Raw genomic sequence first — 18441 nt, forward strand, 5'->3', positions numbered from 1 at the left:
TGGAGTGGGGAGACCGCCACAGTAGCTTTCTTTCCCACACAAAGACATGGCTAAAAAGGGCAGAAGAGGGGGCAATGGAAAAGGGGAAATATGATTTGGAAACAAGGTTTAAAAGAGCGGCACGCGGGGAACTCTGCCTGGCGGACAAGTGGGTGGCTGAGTCAGGCTGAGAAGGTGACTTTGGACTACAGACCGCACAGCTTGCTTGCCTGTTCATGCCTGCCTGGTACCCTCTGCCTCAACTGCCCATGGCCCCTTCTTTTCACACATCCGAGTCAGGACTGGGCAGCGTCACCTGCTCCTGTGGTGCCAGGTCCTGGCTGTGCCACCAGCATCTCTCCCAAGGTACCAGGATGCTTGGTGTCCTCTGGGCTTAGGTTTTGCCTTTCCTGCCCAGAGCTGCAGGGACACAGGTCAGTTATGAGCATGCGCCAGGAGGGCAGCCTCTGGGAGAACGCATGTTCTGAGGGCCAAGATGACGGCCATGCCCTGGGTGGACAGGGCTGGGTGGGAGGCTGCCCTGGCCAGTGACCGAAAGCCAGCTCTGCTCTCACCCACCGGGGAAAGAGACTGGTATTTACCCGGGGCCTTCATGCCAGCACTGAGCTAGGTTCTTCGAGGCAATATCTCATTTAATCCTTATAGCAACCTATGATGTGGGTATTATCACCCCTACTCCAAGAATGAGGAGGCTGAATTCCGCTGAGGCTCAGCAACTTACTGAAGGTCACTAGCTCATTAGTGACAGACCTGAAATTTAAGTCCAGAGCTGCCCAGCTCTAAAATCTTTGACCACTCTACCTCACTGCCTCCAGAAACTGATCCGCACTTGCCTTACAGCAATTAAATCTGAGGGAAGATGGAGGCTGTATTTGCTTTCTCTCTGTGTCTATGAATGGATGTTTTGTGTGTGTGTATATGTGTGGAATTTTTTGCCATACCATTTGAAAGTAAACTGCAAGCATCCTGATACTTTACTCCTAAATATTAGGTTGGTGCAAAAGTACGTGCAATTTTAGCATTGTTCAAATTTGCTCTTTGCTATTGAAATACACTCTTAAATAAATGTGGTTGCGTTATACATCATTGTAATGCATCTTTCTTGATTTATTTTTTTGCTAATGACATTACTTACTATTTTATATTTATTTTAGACGATGGAAATGATGTTAGACAAAAAGTAAATTCGAGGGGGGAGGGGGGTGGGTGTATGCATACATAATGAGTGAGATGTGCACCATCTGGGGGATGGTCATGATGGAGACTCAGACTTTTGGGGGGAGGGGGGAAAATGGGCATTTATTGAAACCTTAAAATCTGTACCCCCATAATATGCCAAAATAAAAAAAAAAATTAAAAAAAAAAAAAAGTAAATTCGAGTTCAAAATGGGTCATAAAGCAGTGGAGACAACGTTAAACATCTACGACGCATCTGGCCCAGGAACTGCCAATGAATGTGAATGCAGTAGTGGTTCAAGAAATTTTGCTTTTTACTGGCACAAGAACAGGGACATTGACCAGTGGAACAGAACAGAGAACCCACATATATAACCATCCTCATATAGCCAACTAATCTTCGACAAAGCAGACAAAAACATACACTGGGGAAAAGAATCCATCTTCAATAAATGGTGCTGGGAAAACTGGATAGCCACATGTAGAAGACTGAAACAAGACCCACACCTTTCACCTCTCACAAAAATCAACTCACGCTGGGTAACAGACTTGAACCTTAGGCGTGAAACTATTAGAATTCTAGAGGAAAATGTTGGAAATACTCTTCTAGACATTGGCCTAGGCAAAGAATTTATGAAGAAGACCCCAAAGACAATCACAGCAGCAACAAAAATAAACAAATGGGACCTGATCAAATTTGAAAGCTTCTGCACAGCCAAGGAAACTTTCTCGAGAGCAAACAGACAACCCACAGAATGGGAGAAAATTTTCACAAGCTACACATCTGATAAAGGGCTGATAACTAGAATCTATTTAGAACTCAGGAAAATCAGCAAGAAAAAAATCAAACAACCCTATCAAAAAATGGGCAAAAGACATGAACAGAAACTTCTCAAAAGATGACAGAAGAATGGCCAACAAACATATGAAAAAAATGTTCAACATCTCTAATCATCAGGGAAAAGCAAATCAAAACCACAATGAGATATCACTTAATTCCAGTGAGAATGGCCTTTATCAAAAAGTCCCCAAACAACAAATGCTGGCGTGGATGCGGAGAGAGAGGAACACTCCTACACTGCAGGTGGGACTGCAAACTAGTTCAACCTCTGTGGAAAGCAATATGGAGATACCTCAAAGCAATACAAGTAGATCTACCATTTGATCCAGCAATTCCACTACTGGGCATCTACTCCAAAGATCAAAAGTCACTTTATGAAAAAGACACCTGCACTCGAATGTTTACAGCAGCACAATTCACAATGGCAAAGTTGTGGAAACAACTCAAGTGCCCATCAATTCATGAGTGGATTAATAAAATGTGGTATATGTATACCATGGAATACTACTCAGCTTTAACAAACAATGGTGATATAGCACCTCTTGTATATTCCTGGATAGAGCTGGAACTCATTCTACTAAGTATCTCAAGAATGGAAAAACAAGCACCACATGTACTCACCAGCAAATTGGTATTAACGGATCAACACCTAAGTGGACATATAGGAGTAACATTTATCAGGTGTCGGGAGGGTGGGAGGTGGGAGGAAGGGATGGATATATACAACCACAATGAGTAAGATGTGCAACATTTGGGGGATGGACACGCTTGAAGCTCTTACTCCAGGGGGGAGGGGGGCATGGGCAATATATGTAACCTTAAGACTTGTACCCCAATAATACGCTAAATAGAAAAATAAAATAATAAAAAAAAGAAGTTTTGCAGAGGAGACGAGAGCCTTGAAGATGAGGGGCACAGTGGCCAGCCATCAGAAGTTGACAATGACCAACTGAGAGCAATCATCGAAGCCGATCCTCTTACAAATACATGAGAAGTTGCAGAAGAACTCAACGTCAACCATTCTATAGAAAAGGTGAAAAAGCTCGATACGTGGGTGCCTCATGAGTTGAGCGAAAATCAAAGAAATCACTGTTTTGAAGTGTCGTCTTCTCTTCTTGTATGCGTCAACCATGAACCATTTCTCAATTGGATTGTGATGTGCAACGAAAGTGGATTGTATGCGACAACTGGCGACAAATAGCTCAGAGGTTGGATCGAGAAAAAGCTCCAAAGCACTTTCCAAAACCAAACTTACACCAAAAAAAGGTCATGGTCACTGGTGGTCTGCTGCCTGTCTGAGCCACTACAGCTTTCTGAATCCCAGTGAAACCATTACATCTGAGAAGTATGCTCAGCTAATCGATGAGAAGTACCTAAACTGAAAAGCCTACAGCTGGCATTGGTCAACAGAAAGGGCCCAATGCTCCAAGACAACGCCTGACCGCATGTGGTCGTACAACCAATGCTTCAAAAATTGGATGAATTGGGCTACAAAGTTTTGCTTCATCCGCCATATTCACCTGACCTCTGGCCAACCCACTACCACTTCTTCAAGCATTTCGACAACTTTTTGCAGGGAAAACGCTTCCACAACCAGCAGGATGCAGAAAATGCTTTCTAAGAGTTCATAGGATCCCAAAGCACAGATTTTTATGCTACAGGAATAAACAAATTTTCTGCTTGTTGGCAAAAATGTGTTGATTATAATGGTTCCTATTTTGATTAATAAAGATGTGTTTGGGCCTAGTTACAATGATTTAAAATGCACGGTTTGAAACTGCAATCACTTTTGCACCAACCTAATATTTCAGCATGCTTCTCCTAGGAACATGCTTTTCTAGGAACAAGATAAACCTCTACAAAACCATAATATTAACAATGATTCCATAATAGCATCTAACATTCTAGTCCATCTTCAAATTTTCCAACTTTTCCATGAAGGTCTTTAAAAAAACACAATCCAGGTTAGTTTCATACTTTGCATTGGGTTCTGTATCCTAGTCTCTTACAAATACAATCTTTATGCCTAATTGATCCTGTTGCTTGCTTCATTTGATGTAATTCAAGGCATGACAGTCCTTCCCCTTCCTAGACTGGCCTTTCCACCACCTGCTCCTGGCACGAGTCTACCCATCCCTGAGGCATGGGGTGGGAGGTCCCAGTCCTTTGCCTTTTTCCTCTCCTCCCTTCCTGGGGCATTTATAACTGTCCTGAGGACCTCATAAAAACAAAATAAAATGAGATAGGATCAAAATTTCTACAATACAAAGCTGTTTCTACTTGGAAACAAAATCCTTATTTATGGAAAGTGAACTTGGAAATCGTTTCTGACCACTAATGGAATATTCGTTTTTCTTCTTCAAATGAACAGAATTATAAGCATAGCAACTTAAATGAAACCAAATAACTTGCTGGACACACAGAGAGTGCTTAAACAACAATCAATTGCTGCTTAATTTAAACATCCACACCAATAATAAAACCCCAGGGAGTTTACCGACTGCCAGCTCAGTGCCAGGCCCCGTGGAAGACAGTGCACTTCCAAGAGGCTCACGTTTCCATCTGGAGACAAGCACTAAAGAAACCAGCGCCAGGCTGTGTGATAAGGGTGGCACGTGCAAAGTCCTAGGGTAGCACAAAGACAGGAGTAACCAACTTTTCCTAGGGGAGTCAGGAGAACTTACAGAAGGGACCTGCTCTGGGTTGGATGGGCAGATCAGGAAGGGCCTCATATGCCATGCCAAGGGGGAAGGCAGAATCTTGAGGGGAGACTAGAAGCAGAGCCTGACACAGCCACGTGTGCATGTTCAGGTGGTTCCCACAAGGCCGTGTGCGTGCTCAGTGGGGATGCCAGCTAGGAGCTTGCAGAACAGTTCAGGCGATGATTACACAGCCTGCACCAAAGCCGTGGCAGAGGTGACGGAGAGGAGAGGACACAGCAGTGCTCAGGAGAGGCTCTGGGGAGGGGGAGGGTAGAGGCAGGTTCCGGACAGGGATGGCAGCAGTGCCACTGTCTGCGGTGGGAGCTGGGGGAAGGAGGGAGTTTGGAGGGCAGTGCACTTTCAGACTGGAGGCCAGGGGTTTGCAGTGTCTGGAGAACACCTGCTGGAGGCGGTGGGGAGGCAACGGCTGAATGGAAGGGAATTACGCGCGACTTCCAAGCCCAATGAGGCAGAAGGAACGTCTCAGGGCCCTCAGAGCCAAGGGTGCGGAGGAGGCATTTCCTGGCTTGGCGTCTTCTCCAGCCTAGCACGGGACTGGCGCTAAATGACCTGGCTCAGGCCTGTAAATTCTCCACAGGCACAGAGAAGCTGGCAACCACCTCCCCAGAGCTGCTCCTGGGGGTGGTATCCCAGCCTCTGGGTCGCAGCTCTCTGGAAGCCACAGTGGCACCTGGTTTGGGCTTTGGCTTAACCGGTTTTTCAACCTTTACATTAAAGAGGTTTAGAAACCTTTCCTTATATGGGAGAAGAACAGAAATACCTTTCAATACACACTTTTTGGAATCTACCAGACTGGAAGGTAGGCAACTATTTTGTTTGCAGGATGAATCATTTGGGGGAAACAAAGGAGGAGGCTCTGGAAGGGGTTTGCCATGATGCTCTCCGGGGAGCCTTATCCTCCTGCCCCCTCACAGCGGAGGGCTCCTGGGAAGGCCTGGCCTGGCTGAGGCCCAGTGCTTAGGTCGCCTGCACTCAGGACTATAGTCCAGTGTCACCAGACTTGCACAGTCAGTCCATTCCCCTAGCCAGGTGGGAGAGCTGTACGTGACCAAGAGAAGCAGAGGTGATGCTACTGGCTTTGGGGTGGGAATTAACTACCCATCCTAGTAGTGTTGTTCCTGCATGCGTCCTCACTGGTACGACGGGCAGAACACCTTCTTCCTTAGCAGCTCATGGCAAAGACTCAAGTTGGTGAGCACCGATGTGGAAGCATCTAGTGTCCTGTCCGTCTTATTAAACGCAGGGAGCCAGCGGTTTCCATGGTGGGGGGTGGGGCAGCTACCTCTGCTTATTCCCCAAAGGGAAGGAGGCCAAGGCAACACACTCTAGCCGAGGGCACCCAGGCCTTGCTGGGGACGACACAGCTTCCTCCCTCCTGTAGCCATAGAAAGGAGGGAATGTCCATTCCCGTCCCAGGAGACGAAAGCGTGGGGGAATCCTTAGCTCTCCAAGCCTCTTGCTCACCTCTGCCCAGCAGAGGAGGAGGGCCTCCTCCTCCCTAGAGCTTGGGAGAAGAAACCGAGCAGCCTCCTCACCCCTTCCAGCTCCCACACGGGCCCCGTGGCAGCTCCTCCTTGCCAGGAGTCGTGGGCAGCTCCGCCCTGGGCAAGGCCGGCCCCCGTGCGCTTATCCTGTGTGCAGAACTGTCTTTTAAATTTGGAGGTGAAGTTTTAGCAACATTTGGCCTCAGGTATAGTGTTATACTCTCCTTTCAGTCTTATCAATAAAAAAGCTGGCATTTTTATCTCATTTGACTGTCCCCTGGGCCTTGCTTCTCAATGGACTCTAAACATGAGAAGGGGAAAATAGTAATTTAAAGCCTCTCTATACCTGAACATTTGCCAAGGCAGGATAGGCATTCTCCAGCTACTTGGCAATTTTGAACTCTGCAAAGAAACCATACATGATAAGAAAGCAGAGGCCAAACTATTAATAAAAATCCACTTATTTCTCTCCTCTCAAACTCTTAGAGGGTGTGACATATGTCTGCTTTAGAAAACAAATGAATTATTAGTGAGTTCAGACAGTTGATACAGTATGTTTTAATTCTAGGCCCATCTTGGGACTGTGCAGAGTGGTCCTGGGGGGGGAGGGGTTGCCTCTGGGGGCCCTCAGGGTCCTCTGAGCTCCCCTCTCTCATTGCCCTTGTCACTCTGGGTCAGGACTGTCCACCTGCTGGTCTGTCTCCCTCACTGTGCCTCGCGTGGCGGGCACTGAGGGCTTACGTATCTCACACAGGGTATGTCTCGATGTATAACATGAACAGATGCGTAATTAAATGGAGGGATGGTCACAGCCTCACAGGGGAAACTTACTGAGGCAGGGGGCAAGAAAGCACCTTCTTGCCCTGACACTAAGCCCCCCTCCACTGCAGAGCTGCTGTCTGAGGGCCCCTGCTCCCCCTTTGGAGGTCTCCACGGAGCTCCCCAGTTAGCTGCATGGCACCAGCTTTCCAAGGTGGAGAGATTAAAGCAACAATCTCAACAGTCTCCACGCCCACTGGCAAGCTAAGTGTTCGTAAAGAATGAAATTCAAAGAAACGCAAACCCAAGGCATCGACTCTTCTGAGCTTAGTGTGGACTATCTGGCTAGCTGAAATTATTTTGCCAGAGCACACGGTTTTAACAGACACATCAAATGACTGAAATCCTTGCTTGGTGAAAGAGCTGGTGTGGGCTCAAGGCAGACTGTCATGGGCTTCTGAGTTGGTGATGTGGCCCTGGGCAGATGCCTTTAAGTCTCTGAGCTCCAGGTCTGGGTCCATAAAATGAGGCTGATGATCCCTTCCGCAAAGGGTAGAGGTGACACAAGTTACTGGGCAGTGGTGGTGGTGGTGGTGGGGTCTGTTATTTTCCAAAAAGAAAATGTATACCACTGGAGCTATATGAATGGTTTCAGTGATCCATGGATGAACACTTAAAAAAAATTTTTTTTGTATGATTAGAAAAAACTGGGACTAGGACATTAAACCTATGATTTTACCAAGTCATTGCTTAAGATGAGGCTAAGATTGGTATGGATGTCAGGTTTGAGGCTATTTAAAGATAAATATTACATAAAAAGAATAGTACGGACGTAGGAGACTGCGGCAAACATTTTTGAAATGGAACTCAAAAGATCATTCTTTGAGAAGAATTTCAAGTCCCTAAAACTCATGCCTGCCAGTAGTGGGTGCTCTAGAAATGCTACCTGTTATGGTCCATGGCTCATCAAACCAGGCACCCAGGGAAGGACTAGAGGACAGCCTAGCACGGGGGCAAAGCTGGAAAGAGTTAAAAGAAAAGGGTCTGTGGTCCCCCCACCCCTCCTGCAGCTAATCTGTCACCTAATGAAGAAGGGGCCGGCACAAGTGAGCTGGCTGGCAGTTCACATACAGCAAACTGATTAAGAATGTTCAACCAACAGCAGACTGTAGACCTTTCCAGAGAAAATAAATAGAGTGTAGACTGTATGCAAATGTGTTTGTCACTTTGACAGCACGTCTCAATTAAGGCATCTCGCGGCTGTGGGTAGGCTCTCCGGCTGCAGCTGGAAGGGAGAGCCCGCTGCATGGCTGATACTAGGGGCTTGACCTTAATCCGCATGCATGCATTAAAAAAAAATCCTGCCTTCCTGTACACTTGCATAATGCTGGCAGCCACGTGAGGGAAGTGACAAACGGGGAAAAAAAGCCACTTTCATCCTCTCCAGTTTGCAGACCTGTGAAGGCACAGACAGCTCTTATTTCAACAGAGTTTGGGGTGGCTTTTTTTAATTGTTTATCCCCCACCCGTGCGCACACACATACTCTTATTCTGCATTTAGCTGGGAATGACATTAAAGCATCTCTACTTCTGGCTGAAATGGAAAGAAGGTCTTTCTCCATTTCAAATAGGGCCTCCTTTTTTTGTGTTTCGAAAATGGAATGTTTAACACCATGAAATCCCTCTCCCCCGCCCCCTCTTTCTCTGTAATGGGCTCCAAACTCCAGCGAGGGGCTCCTTTCATGGGAAGGTTAGTGTGTGCAGGAATGAGGACAAAGGCAGGCAGGAAGCTGACTCTGGAATGCCATGCTGGCGACAACCGACCCGGGGCTGTGCTTTCAGCAAACACAGCCAGGGAACCAGGGTGCGGTTTCTCCAGCAGGGCCTGAGCCTGGGGAGGGGGAGGCAGCTCTTCAGGGGTGCAGACACCGGAGCAATCTGAAGATTCTCATTAACCAAATGAGCACTGCCCTGTGGATGCTTTTTTCTTGTGCTTCATTTCAATTTTTATAATATCCTTTTTAAAGTGTAAAATCAGAAAAAGGGGTGAACCTCCCCAAGCTACAGATATATGAATATATTATCTGAAAATATTGATTAGAGAAGAATGATTTTCCTGTTCCAACCAACACACCCCTTATAGGAATAACCTACGGCACAGCAATTTTGTCAAATTCTCTTCATTTCTAAATAGCTCAATGCCTGGTACATAGTAGGCACGTGATAATGTCTGTTAAAAACAGGAGTATTTTAAACATAGGCATCTAGGTCCTTTACATGGTGAAACAGCAATCACATTTAGGATCAGAATCACAAAGAATATCTCAATCATGCATCATCTAATAAATGGTTAAAGAATCAGGTAATTTAAAAATAAATAACTTTATAAATTCTTGTTACAGCCATATCTTGTTAACAGAGCCATTTCCCACAAACCACAAAACATTATGACTTTTGCAAATCAAAAGTCGACTTAAGAGAAGGGAGGATATGCAATCTTTTTCAACCAAAAATATAACCACAGAGAGGAAGGGATAAAAAAAATTTAGTTTCTGTAGAGCACAATGTTTTACTTAAGGGAAAAAAATCAAACAAATAGACAATTTTTCAAATGCCCGGGTCACTGAAAACAGTTGGTTAAAGAATTGGATCTCTAGAATCGTAGCTTGGGTGTTTACTTTGAGAAGCACGACTCCTGATATTGATTTTCAGGAAGTACATTAATAAAGAACTCCTAATTGATTTTTTTAAGACTTCGCTTGTTGCCTTTTATTTGAAGGTGCAAAGAAGGGCCTGGGATGCTAAAGTGTTCTAATGAGATGCTTAGCTAACAGAGACACCTTAAACGGAGCGCCTTGGAGTGGGGGAGACAGCAGCTGCATCTAATGACTTCATTCAATAGCTGAGCTAGTTTATGACCAGAACCATGCTGTCTCCCTAAAATTTTTCAAAATTCACCTTCAAAGCATAAACATATAAACATCTGAAGATGTGAAAAACTCCATCGAGTAGGTTTGCTAAAGAGCTGAAATGAAAAACCGTCCGCTGTATGTACCACAGTTGCTGCGAAAAACCAAAACCAGAACAGACTGGTACAACGGCCAGGGTGCTTACCTGTCCGAAGTGGACTGTGATTGGCCGCCGGTCTTCCCGGAGCTTGGGGTCCTTGGCCTCTACCATTGGGGACGGTGCAGTCTTTGGCAGCTGCTCTTCTGGGGTGGGGGCACAGCCATTCTCAGCGATGTCCTGCAGGGAGAAGTGGGGAAGGGGGTTGGCATCGGGGTCCTGGCACCTGTGCTCCCTCCAAGCCCACAGCTAAGAGACCTGCAGTGGAACCCCCTCGGGGCCGTTCTGAGCCTCTCCTCCTCATGGAGACGGAGGAAACAGAGGGCTAACTTGGCTCTTGGACTTTTGAAGACTTGAGAGACCGAAATCATCCATGTTAAATTACAAAGATAACATGATAATTCATAACAGCGGCGAAAAAAAATCATCTTCCATCCTACTACCTTACGTAGCTATTTTCATTTTTATATATTCACTTTGTCCACGTGCAGACATTTAAAAATTACTTGTGATCACAACTCATGCATAATATTACATCCTGCTTTTTCCCCAATATATTATAAGCATCTCCATGGTGCTACATAGTCATTATAACAAATTTAATGGATGCATAATATTTCATTGATTGGATATATAATTTAACCATTCCATTACTATTGGGCTTTTAGGTTGTTCCTTATTATTTTTTACTTTCTAAATACCAGTGATAAATATTGCAGTTTTTCTTTCTTTTGTATTATTTCTTCTATGGAAATCCCTAGGAATGAAATTACTAGATCAAAGGACATAAACATTTTTAGGGCTTTTTATTCATTCTACCAAATTGTTTTCCAATTTACATTAACTACCAGCAGTGGATGTGTTACTAGTTTCACAGTACTCTTTAGCCTTATCGTTTTTAAAATGTATTGCTAATTTAATAGGTGAAAAATTAGACCTCATTGTTGCTTTAATTTGCATTCCTTTATTTGTGAGTGTGGACATTTTTCCCCTGTTTGTTTACTGATGATGTTACTGTTAGTGAACACGTATTTGTGTTCCCTCTTTCCTATCCCTAATCTTTCTGGCAGAGAATAAAAAGGTTGAAGTCTGAGTTAGGACTCCATGACTTGGGAAATATTTAGGGACTGAAGAAATGTTTTTAAATCCAGAAATTTAATTTGTTTTTCTGATGAATGAAGTCAAATTATAAGGAAAAGAAAAACTTCAATGTGCACAGGGCAGGTGATGGCTCCGGTGACTACAGCTCGCAGTTGACTCTACACGTGGGTTCCCTGGAACATGGATGGGCCCACTTGTGTGACAAGGATCACGTGTTTCATTTGAGTCAAGAAAGTTGCTTAAATTTTCATTGGAACAAGGCAGAGAATAAACGTATACATAAATAACATCTAAATAATGATTTTCTTACCAAATAAAAATAACTCAGCCAGAATTAAATAATGAATACAACTTCTAATTCTTTTCATTGCAAATATAAATACACATTCTGGTCAACAAAACATATACTCTTGATACTCATACAATTCTGTATGTAAGAGATTTTGATGATTGGTCGCTCTTAACTTCTCAGCTGAGAGAGAATGGTGGGGCATGGAGGAAAGTGGTCCCTTACTGAATAATCTCGCATTAAGGAAGAAACATATATACTATCTCTATGCCTCAGTTTCCTCACCTGTAAAATGGGGATATGGTAGCTAGAGAGACTATAGGAGACAGACAATGTAACAGCGTCTGAAACCTTTTTAGCTACTCAGTAAACTACAGGAAACACACACACTATGTATCTGACCATGTGCATCCAAGCTGCCTACCTCCTAGCCTCCTTTTCTAAGGAATCGTGGCTGCCCGGAGAGGCCAGCCCTAGGGTGTCTCTACTGCTTGTAAAGAACCAAGTGAGACGATGACCTCTTGGCTGTACAGGGAGGGCTTGGATCAAGCTGCCCCCATTGGACTGGTCAGTCTCAGCCAGGCTGAGCCTCAGTGATGAAAGAGGTTGCCGGCAGCCAATTAGAAACGGCTCTTTTGGAAACAGGCTCCCGTAAGGTGCTCAGGTCAAGTGGAACAAAGGTTCTGTGCCAGAAAGCAACAAAGGGCAAAGGGGCATTTTGGATGCAGGTGGAGGTACCTAGAGGCTAGATACGAGAGGCTGAATAAGACTAAACATTAACAAGTTCACTTTTGGTGCAGGGAGAATTTTGTGCGCGTCTATGTGTGTGTTTGTGTTTGGCTGAAATAAGTGGAGCTGCAAGGTAAGATGGTGAGAAAATATTGGTATTAATTGAAAACTATAAGGTGATAGCTATTTTTAAAAAAGCAAATGTGGTAGTTTTGAGAAAAGTGTCTTAGCTGAAGCTTATAAGTAAAAATACTGTTTCCTAGTTTTGTTTTTACCATTAACTAGCTGACAGATCCTTCTAATTCACTCAACCTCTCTGCACCTCTCTCTTTATTTTTACCATGGGAGAACACCACCTGCTTGGCAAACTTCAAAGCTACTGGGAGAATGGGTTAAATGAGACGAGATATGAGGAAGCTTTGAGAAATGTCACAGCACTGTGCAAATTGAACGTTAGATCGGTACCCCCTGCAAAGGGAGAGAACACCTGCTAAAAGGAAGAGCTTCCCTGAGTGTAGTGGCTACCCCTGGCAGGCACTTTTCCAGACCCTTGACCTTCATTCTCACACTTAGTTCCCACAATGATCAGAAGGTAAATAGGATCATCCCTCTTTTATAGGTGATGAAATAGGACTCAGGGAGGGTAAATTACTCAAGGCCACATAGGTAGGAAGGAGCAATGTGACTCCTGGCGTTTATACCACATTAACCCATAACAGTGGCACAAGTGAAGGTATTGGGAATTGAGGAGGTGCCCTCTAAGTCATCAGATGTGATCTCCTTCTCAGAAATCCCTCTTGTCACACCGATCTGATGTTGCTGTGCCCTGTGCTATCTTATCTTCATATCCCTATAGACTGAGAGTTCGTTGGGGCTCGGTTCTCTACCCTAGAGCCTTGAATCTAGTGTATGCTCTCCAGCAAATCTTTGTAAAGCCGAGTTAAACATTTGGAAGGCAAATGTGTCCAATACACAAATATGCCTGAGTGTCAAAAAGCAGTGCTGCATATTCATTTATTAGAAGATCCAAAGGTGCAAAAGATTTCTTATGAAGTCCTGTCACTCACCCCACCAATATATTAACTTTTCCACTATTTCCTCTACTTAGGGAAGGACAATTGCTTCCTCCTAGGATGCCAGGGGGAGCTGAACAGGAGCCCAAGACAGGAAAGAAATAGGACCAGTTCATACCCTCTGCTGTACTCACTAGCAGAGAACTTGCACATGGTAAGGAGACAATAACAGCAAATTTTGACACTGATGATAAAAAAGTTGTGACCTAAGAACTATTTAATAACTTAGCTGTCAGCAAAGGGCTTGGGAAATAGGTACTCTCATACTCTTCTGGTGGGAATGTAAACTGGCTATTTACATGAAAAACCTAAAACATGTATATGCCCTTTGGCCCACTAATTCCATTTTTAGAAGTTTATCCTAATTAAATAATAAGAATTACTGTAAAGTCTTACTTATGAGGAGATTTGCTTAGAAAAAATTGGAACTAATGTAAGGGTCCAACAGTGGTATTGATTAAACAATGCATATATGTATATCAGACAAAACTTTAGGTAGCCATTTAAAACAATGACATGTGGAAGAAACATTTAGTAGGTCTGAGAGATGTCCAGGATGTAGTAAATGAAAATGCAGGTTATAAAATATTATTTTCTTTTCTCTCCTCTGATTTGTTGAGTTTCCCCCAATAATATGAATTTTGTTTGCAAACGGGAAAAAACTAACTTTCTACATGGCATTTTTAAAAGCAAAACCAAGCAGCTGACAAGAGGGGCAAACCCATTCCTTCCTGAAGGGTCACATAGGAGGAAGACACTAGACAGAGCTGTAGATCAGAGGCCACCAAGGGTGGCAAATCTCTTCCCAGGAGCCCTGAGGCTCAGTTCGGAGCAACTGGGGTCCTAGCAGTTCCCATCCCTTGGTACAGCAAGACAGTCAGGAAATAATTATGTTCCAGAGCAGGGCCTGCTGCAGGAATGGCAGGTGGGCCAGAGCTGGGCATTCCACCCCAACCCAAGGAGGTGGAAGCGTTGAAAGGTCTGAAAGGTTTTAATTAAAGAGTGACTCAGTCAGAGCTGTGTTCTACAAAAGATTCTTCTGGTGGTTAAGTGGACGACCTAAAGGCAGGTGATCCCATGTTCGTAGGGTGTGTACACACGGGTGTTTGGGCAGACTGGCTGTCCCAGATGTCGAATATAAGAAAATGGACAGAACAGAAACTCTCATTTACTGAGTGGCCACTAAGCATTGCTGTTTAAACACATTACCTCTGCTAATCCTTATAATAATCCAGTAAAAATCTGTATTTCCCCTAGTTTATGGATGAGAAAAACTAAGTTCAGAGTAATCTAGTAACTTACCCAAGGTCACACAGCAAATATCCTACAGAACCAGCACTGAGCCCGGCTGGGCTGCCTCAGAAGGCCAAATACCACATCACCAGGAGGGGGAGATGAAAGGTCCCACAGGTGTGAGGCACAGGCCTTCCCATCTCTGACTCATACCGCTGGTGGGGGAACTACCTGTCTCCATCTTCAGATTCGTGCAGTGCCCTTCTTTTTCCAGGCTACCTCACACTACAGCAAATGCAAATTAAAATATGAATACTGCTATCTAAATAGTAGCCAAAGTTGGAATCTCTGTGATTGAGGCTGCAGTGTATTTTACCGTGTCTGGAGACAGGGAGCTGACAGTTGTGTGATAAAGTGTGAAAATGTCTGTTCTGCAACAGTCTACCTGGATCTTCCTGCCCACGAATGCTTACTCACCCCCTTCAATGGGAACTGTTTGGCCAGAAACTCAAGTCTCTGCGAAACCAACTGTGAACCTGCTCTTTTCAATCACAGAGATTCTATCAACGAGCTCGATTTGTCTTCTAAAGATCAAAGATTCAGAAACTTTACAAAGCTTTGTGAAATGGGCCCGTTTGGCTAAAGGGCCCATTTTGATACTGATGAAAAAAGAGAAAATTTTCAGGAGTTCCTCAATAGGCAGAAAAGGACATCCCTATGTGAAGATGTTAATGTTCCTTGTAGGCGAGGAATGTGCATGCGGTCATTGCTCTTAAAACAGGGCATTCTCATGCCAGCCTCGCCCAGCTCTGCAACGGAATGTAATTTGTTGACAGTCACGCGGGACTCTTCTGCGGGCCAGGTCTGGCAGGGAGGTGCTCCAGATGAAAGCACTACACTCTCCCTTAGAAAGCGATAGCTGGGTAGCATCTTTGCCATTTCTTCTTCTTCCTAATTTTGAGCAAGTCAGACTTCAAAGGAGGCCAAGCTATAGAAGAACTTGACCACCTTGCTCCATTTATCTAGAGAAATATGTTATCCATCCTTTTTTGTTGTTGTTGTTGGGCTGAAGCAGAGCAGATATAGAATAAAGCCACACTATAGGCTCTATTAACAATTATTTGCCAATGGTCACACAGATATCCTGAAAGCTCCTCTTTCAGATGCTTTGAAAATCCGCAGCACAAACGAACAAGGGATGGAGAAGGGCCCTGCTCAGTCGTATTAGAGATGGACCCTCCACACACCATGATGACCTCTCCACAGGTCGGCCCCACATTTTCTATTTGCAATTCAAACCCAAGGCGAGAGCGAAGAGGGCAAGCTTGGGTTCTTGATTATATCTGCGAGGTCACCATTGCTATGCAGAGTTAGAGGAGGCCAGGTGGCAACCCAGCACATTTGAAAATTGGATCTTTGTTGGGAACTGCCTCAATTTCATGGCAGAAACCAAACTTGAGACGTCTGTATTAGATGCATCGGGGCAGCCACGTAGACATGGTGCCATGTAAAGGGGAGGGGGCAGAGGGGAGGGAAACAGAAAAGCCAAGGAAATATTTTCTGCTGCTGTGAGAGGGGTCAGGTGAAGCCAAGTCCTAAATTAGCTCAAGAAAGGGAGCTGGAGAGCACCAGAGCCCCAAGTCCTGTACGCACTGAACAATGCTAGAGTTTCAATTACAAAATAGCTCTCTTCCAAGAACAACTGCAAAACATCAAGTCTGTGGAAATCTGTAAGACCGAAGGGGGGAAAAGTGAAAATTGAAAAGGGTGCACTAATAGATCTGTCAACAGTCCGATGGTGACAAGCCACATTTCTATAAAATGCCTTCACCATGTGTGTCACCTGAAATGTACTGACACTCTCTATAGAACATTATCTCCTGAAGCTATTCTTGAAAAGACTGGCAGGGGGAAGGGGAGGGGAGGGAGACATCTGCTTCAGATACTACCAAGGAACAGAAAGAGAGATGGCGTGGAAGGAAAGTGATCTAGATTGTTTCAACAAACCTTTGAACCACCACATTTAAAAACCCGAGCTTATCTGGCTATTTGCAGAAACGTTAAATATCATAAAAAGGGGATTCTCTAGGGCTAATGCTTGCACATTCAAGTAAGGAGGTAAGGTGATGTCTCTAGCTTAATGGTCTATAGGGAGCACATCTGACCAACGAGGGCACATCTGTCCTTTGCCTGAGGAGGGACCCCTTTCTTTGCTTACTGCAGGTAATATTCAAATGCCAACCAGAGCCTACGATCCAGGCATCGAGGAGGGAAAAACTCCCCTCCCTGCCACTCTATTTTCTATCTGCAATACAATTCAGCTACATGCAACTGGGATAGGAGATAAAAAAGGTATATTTAGTGACTTAAATAACATCCAAGTAAAGAATGCCACCTGCCTTCCTCTGGCAGGGTGCAAGAGACTACAGTTTAAGGTCTATCTGGATTTATATTACAGGGTTTTTATTTCAGGGCATGAACCTCAGCTGTTAAAATTTTACTCTCAGCTGAAACTAAAAATTTAAATGCTTAGTCAGAGCAAATTATTTTCTAATTAAAAAAAGGGAATCAATTCCTTCAACCATTTCAAGTTCATTAGAAGTCCTTTCTGACTTTATAAAATTAAAACTGCTTTCAATTTTTTAAAAGCTGCCGAGATAGTCAAAGGCCCTTATTAGAGTGGTACATTCGGAGGCATGAGGATAATGAAGTAAGTGATCCCAAGTATCTTTTGGAAAACGAAACACTTGTTTTAGGAAGGCAGTGTGAAATACTATAGTGGTAGGAGCACAGTCGCTGGAGGTGGATAGATCTGGACTCTAATCCTGGCTCTTCTAGGTTCAAACAGTGTGGCCTTGGGCAAATTACTTCACTTCTGAACCCTAGAGTCTGTACTCATGAAATGAGAATAATACCCCCAGAGTTGTTCTAAGGGTTAAAGGGGAAAGTTCCTAGCCCAGACCACCCTTAACAAGAGCTTAAGGAAGGTTGGCAACAATAATAACAATGATGACATCCATAATAATATAAAAATGCCCTCTCTGTTATACTAACTTCACTGTACAAGTCTAGAGATTCAGGCTGGGGGAATCTTAATGAGGATGTAGCCAGTATGATTCCATACAATCTTACTAATGGTCCCAGAAGTCAACCAGAGCCTTCCTGTCCCTGCACAGCCTCCAACATAAACTGCCGGCTCCTCCCATGCAGCCCTCCACGGTGAGGACAACCGGCTGCATCCTCCTCAAACCCATCCTTTGTGCCGTGTCTGCGCAGTGGCCACGTGCAAGCTGGAACCACGGCAGTCACTTCCCTGGAGATGCTTCTCGGTTTAGGTTAGGGCCAGCCCTGGGGCAGAGGTTGGCTGCAGGAGCGGGTGGGGGGGCCGAGGGGATTTCTACAGCTGCCTGTGAACCTCAGGCCCAGGGGAGCGGGCCAGGGACAGACTGGCAGTGGTAACTCTGAACTTGCTTGCCTTTGTGGGTTTAAGCCAGAGTCTTAATGTTATTTGAAGACAGTTTTTTTGTCTGTGAATATTTATAACAGTGTGAAAACTCCCGGACAGCTGGTAATGCATTTTGAAGTGTGTTAACAACACTGTATCAAACAGCTCGCTATTGATCACATCATACTTTTTTGTGGCCATGCATTTCATACACGGTGCTTATACATTTTGAATAAGAACTTCAAGTACCTTTTGCTTCAAGCGGTTTTTCACCTCTTTTATTCCCATTTTTGCATGATCTTTTGCCTGCATGAAAAATTAATTTAAGTTAAGATTCCCTTTCTGTTTCCAGCAGGGACTATGCTTGATTTCAGTCCGTCGAGAATCACCTTCTCTGATTACTAGAAAAAGGAAGGAAAAATGGGATCATCAAGTCGAAAATATAATGGCTATGAAAACAAATACAACGGTAAAAGGTGAGAAAAAAATCCCTTAAAGAGGCTGCGGAGATTTTATTTTCTG

At 44.3% G+C, this 18441-nt stretch overlaps 1 protein-coding gene across 4 annotated transcripts in view; it reads right to left on the reverse strand.

The window, feature by feature from the left end:
• Positions 1 to 18441, reverse strand: part of DENND1A (DENN domain containing 1A) — a 493327-nt gene that overhangs the window by 45490 nt on the left and 429396 nt on the right. For all 4 annotated transcript variants that reach the window (XM_012771853.2, XM_012771851.2, XM_012771850.3 and 1 more), the window contains exons 18-19: positions 18169 to 18225; positions 10098 to 10229 (exon numbers count right to left, since the gene is read on the reverse strand). In XM_012771853.2, the coding sequence (XP_012627307.2) occupies positions 10098 to 10229; positions 18169 to 18225 (189 nt within the window). The remainder of the gene's footprint in view (positions 1 to 10097; positions 10230 to 18168; positions 18226 to 18441) is intronic.

This window comes from Microcebus murinus, chromosome 12 (assembly GCF_040939455.1).
Source record: "Microcebus murinus isolate Inina chromosome 12, M.murinus_Inina_mat1.0, whole genome shotgun sequence".
In the NCBI taxonomy this organism is placed as follows: domain Eukaryota; kingdom Metazoa; phylum Chordata; class Mammalia; order Primates; family Cheirogaleidae; genus Microcebus; species Microcebus murinus.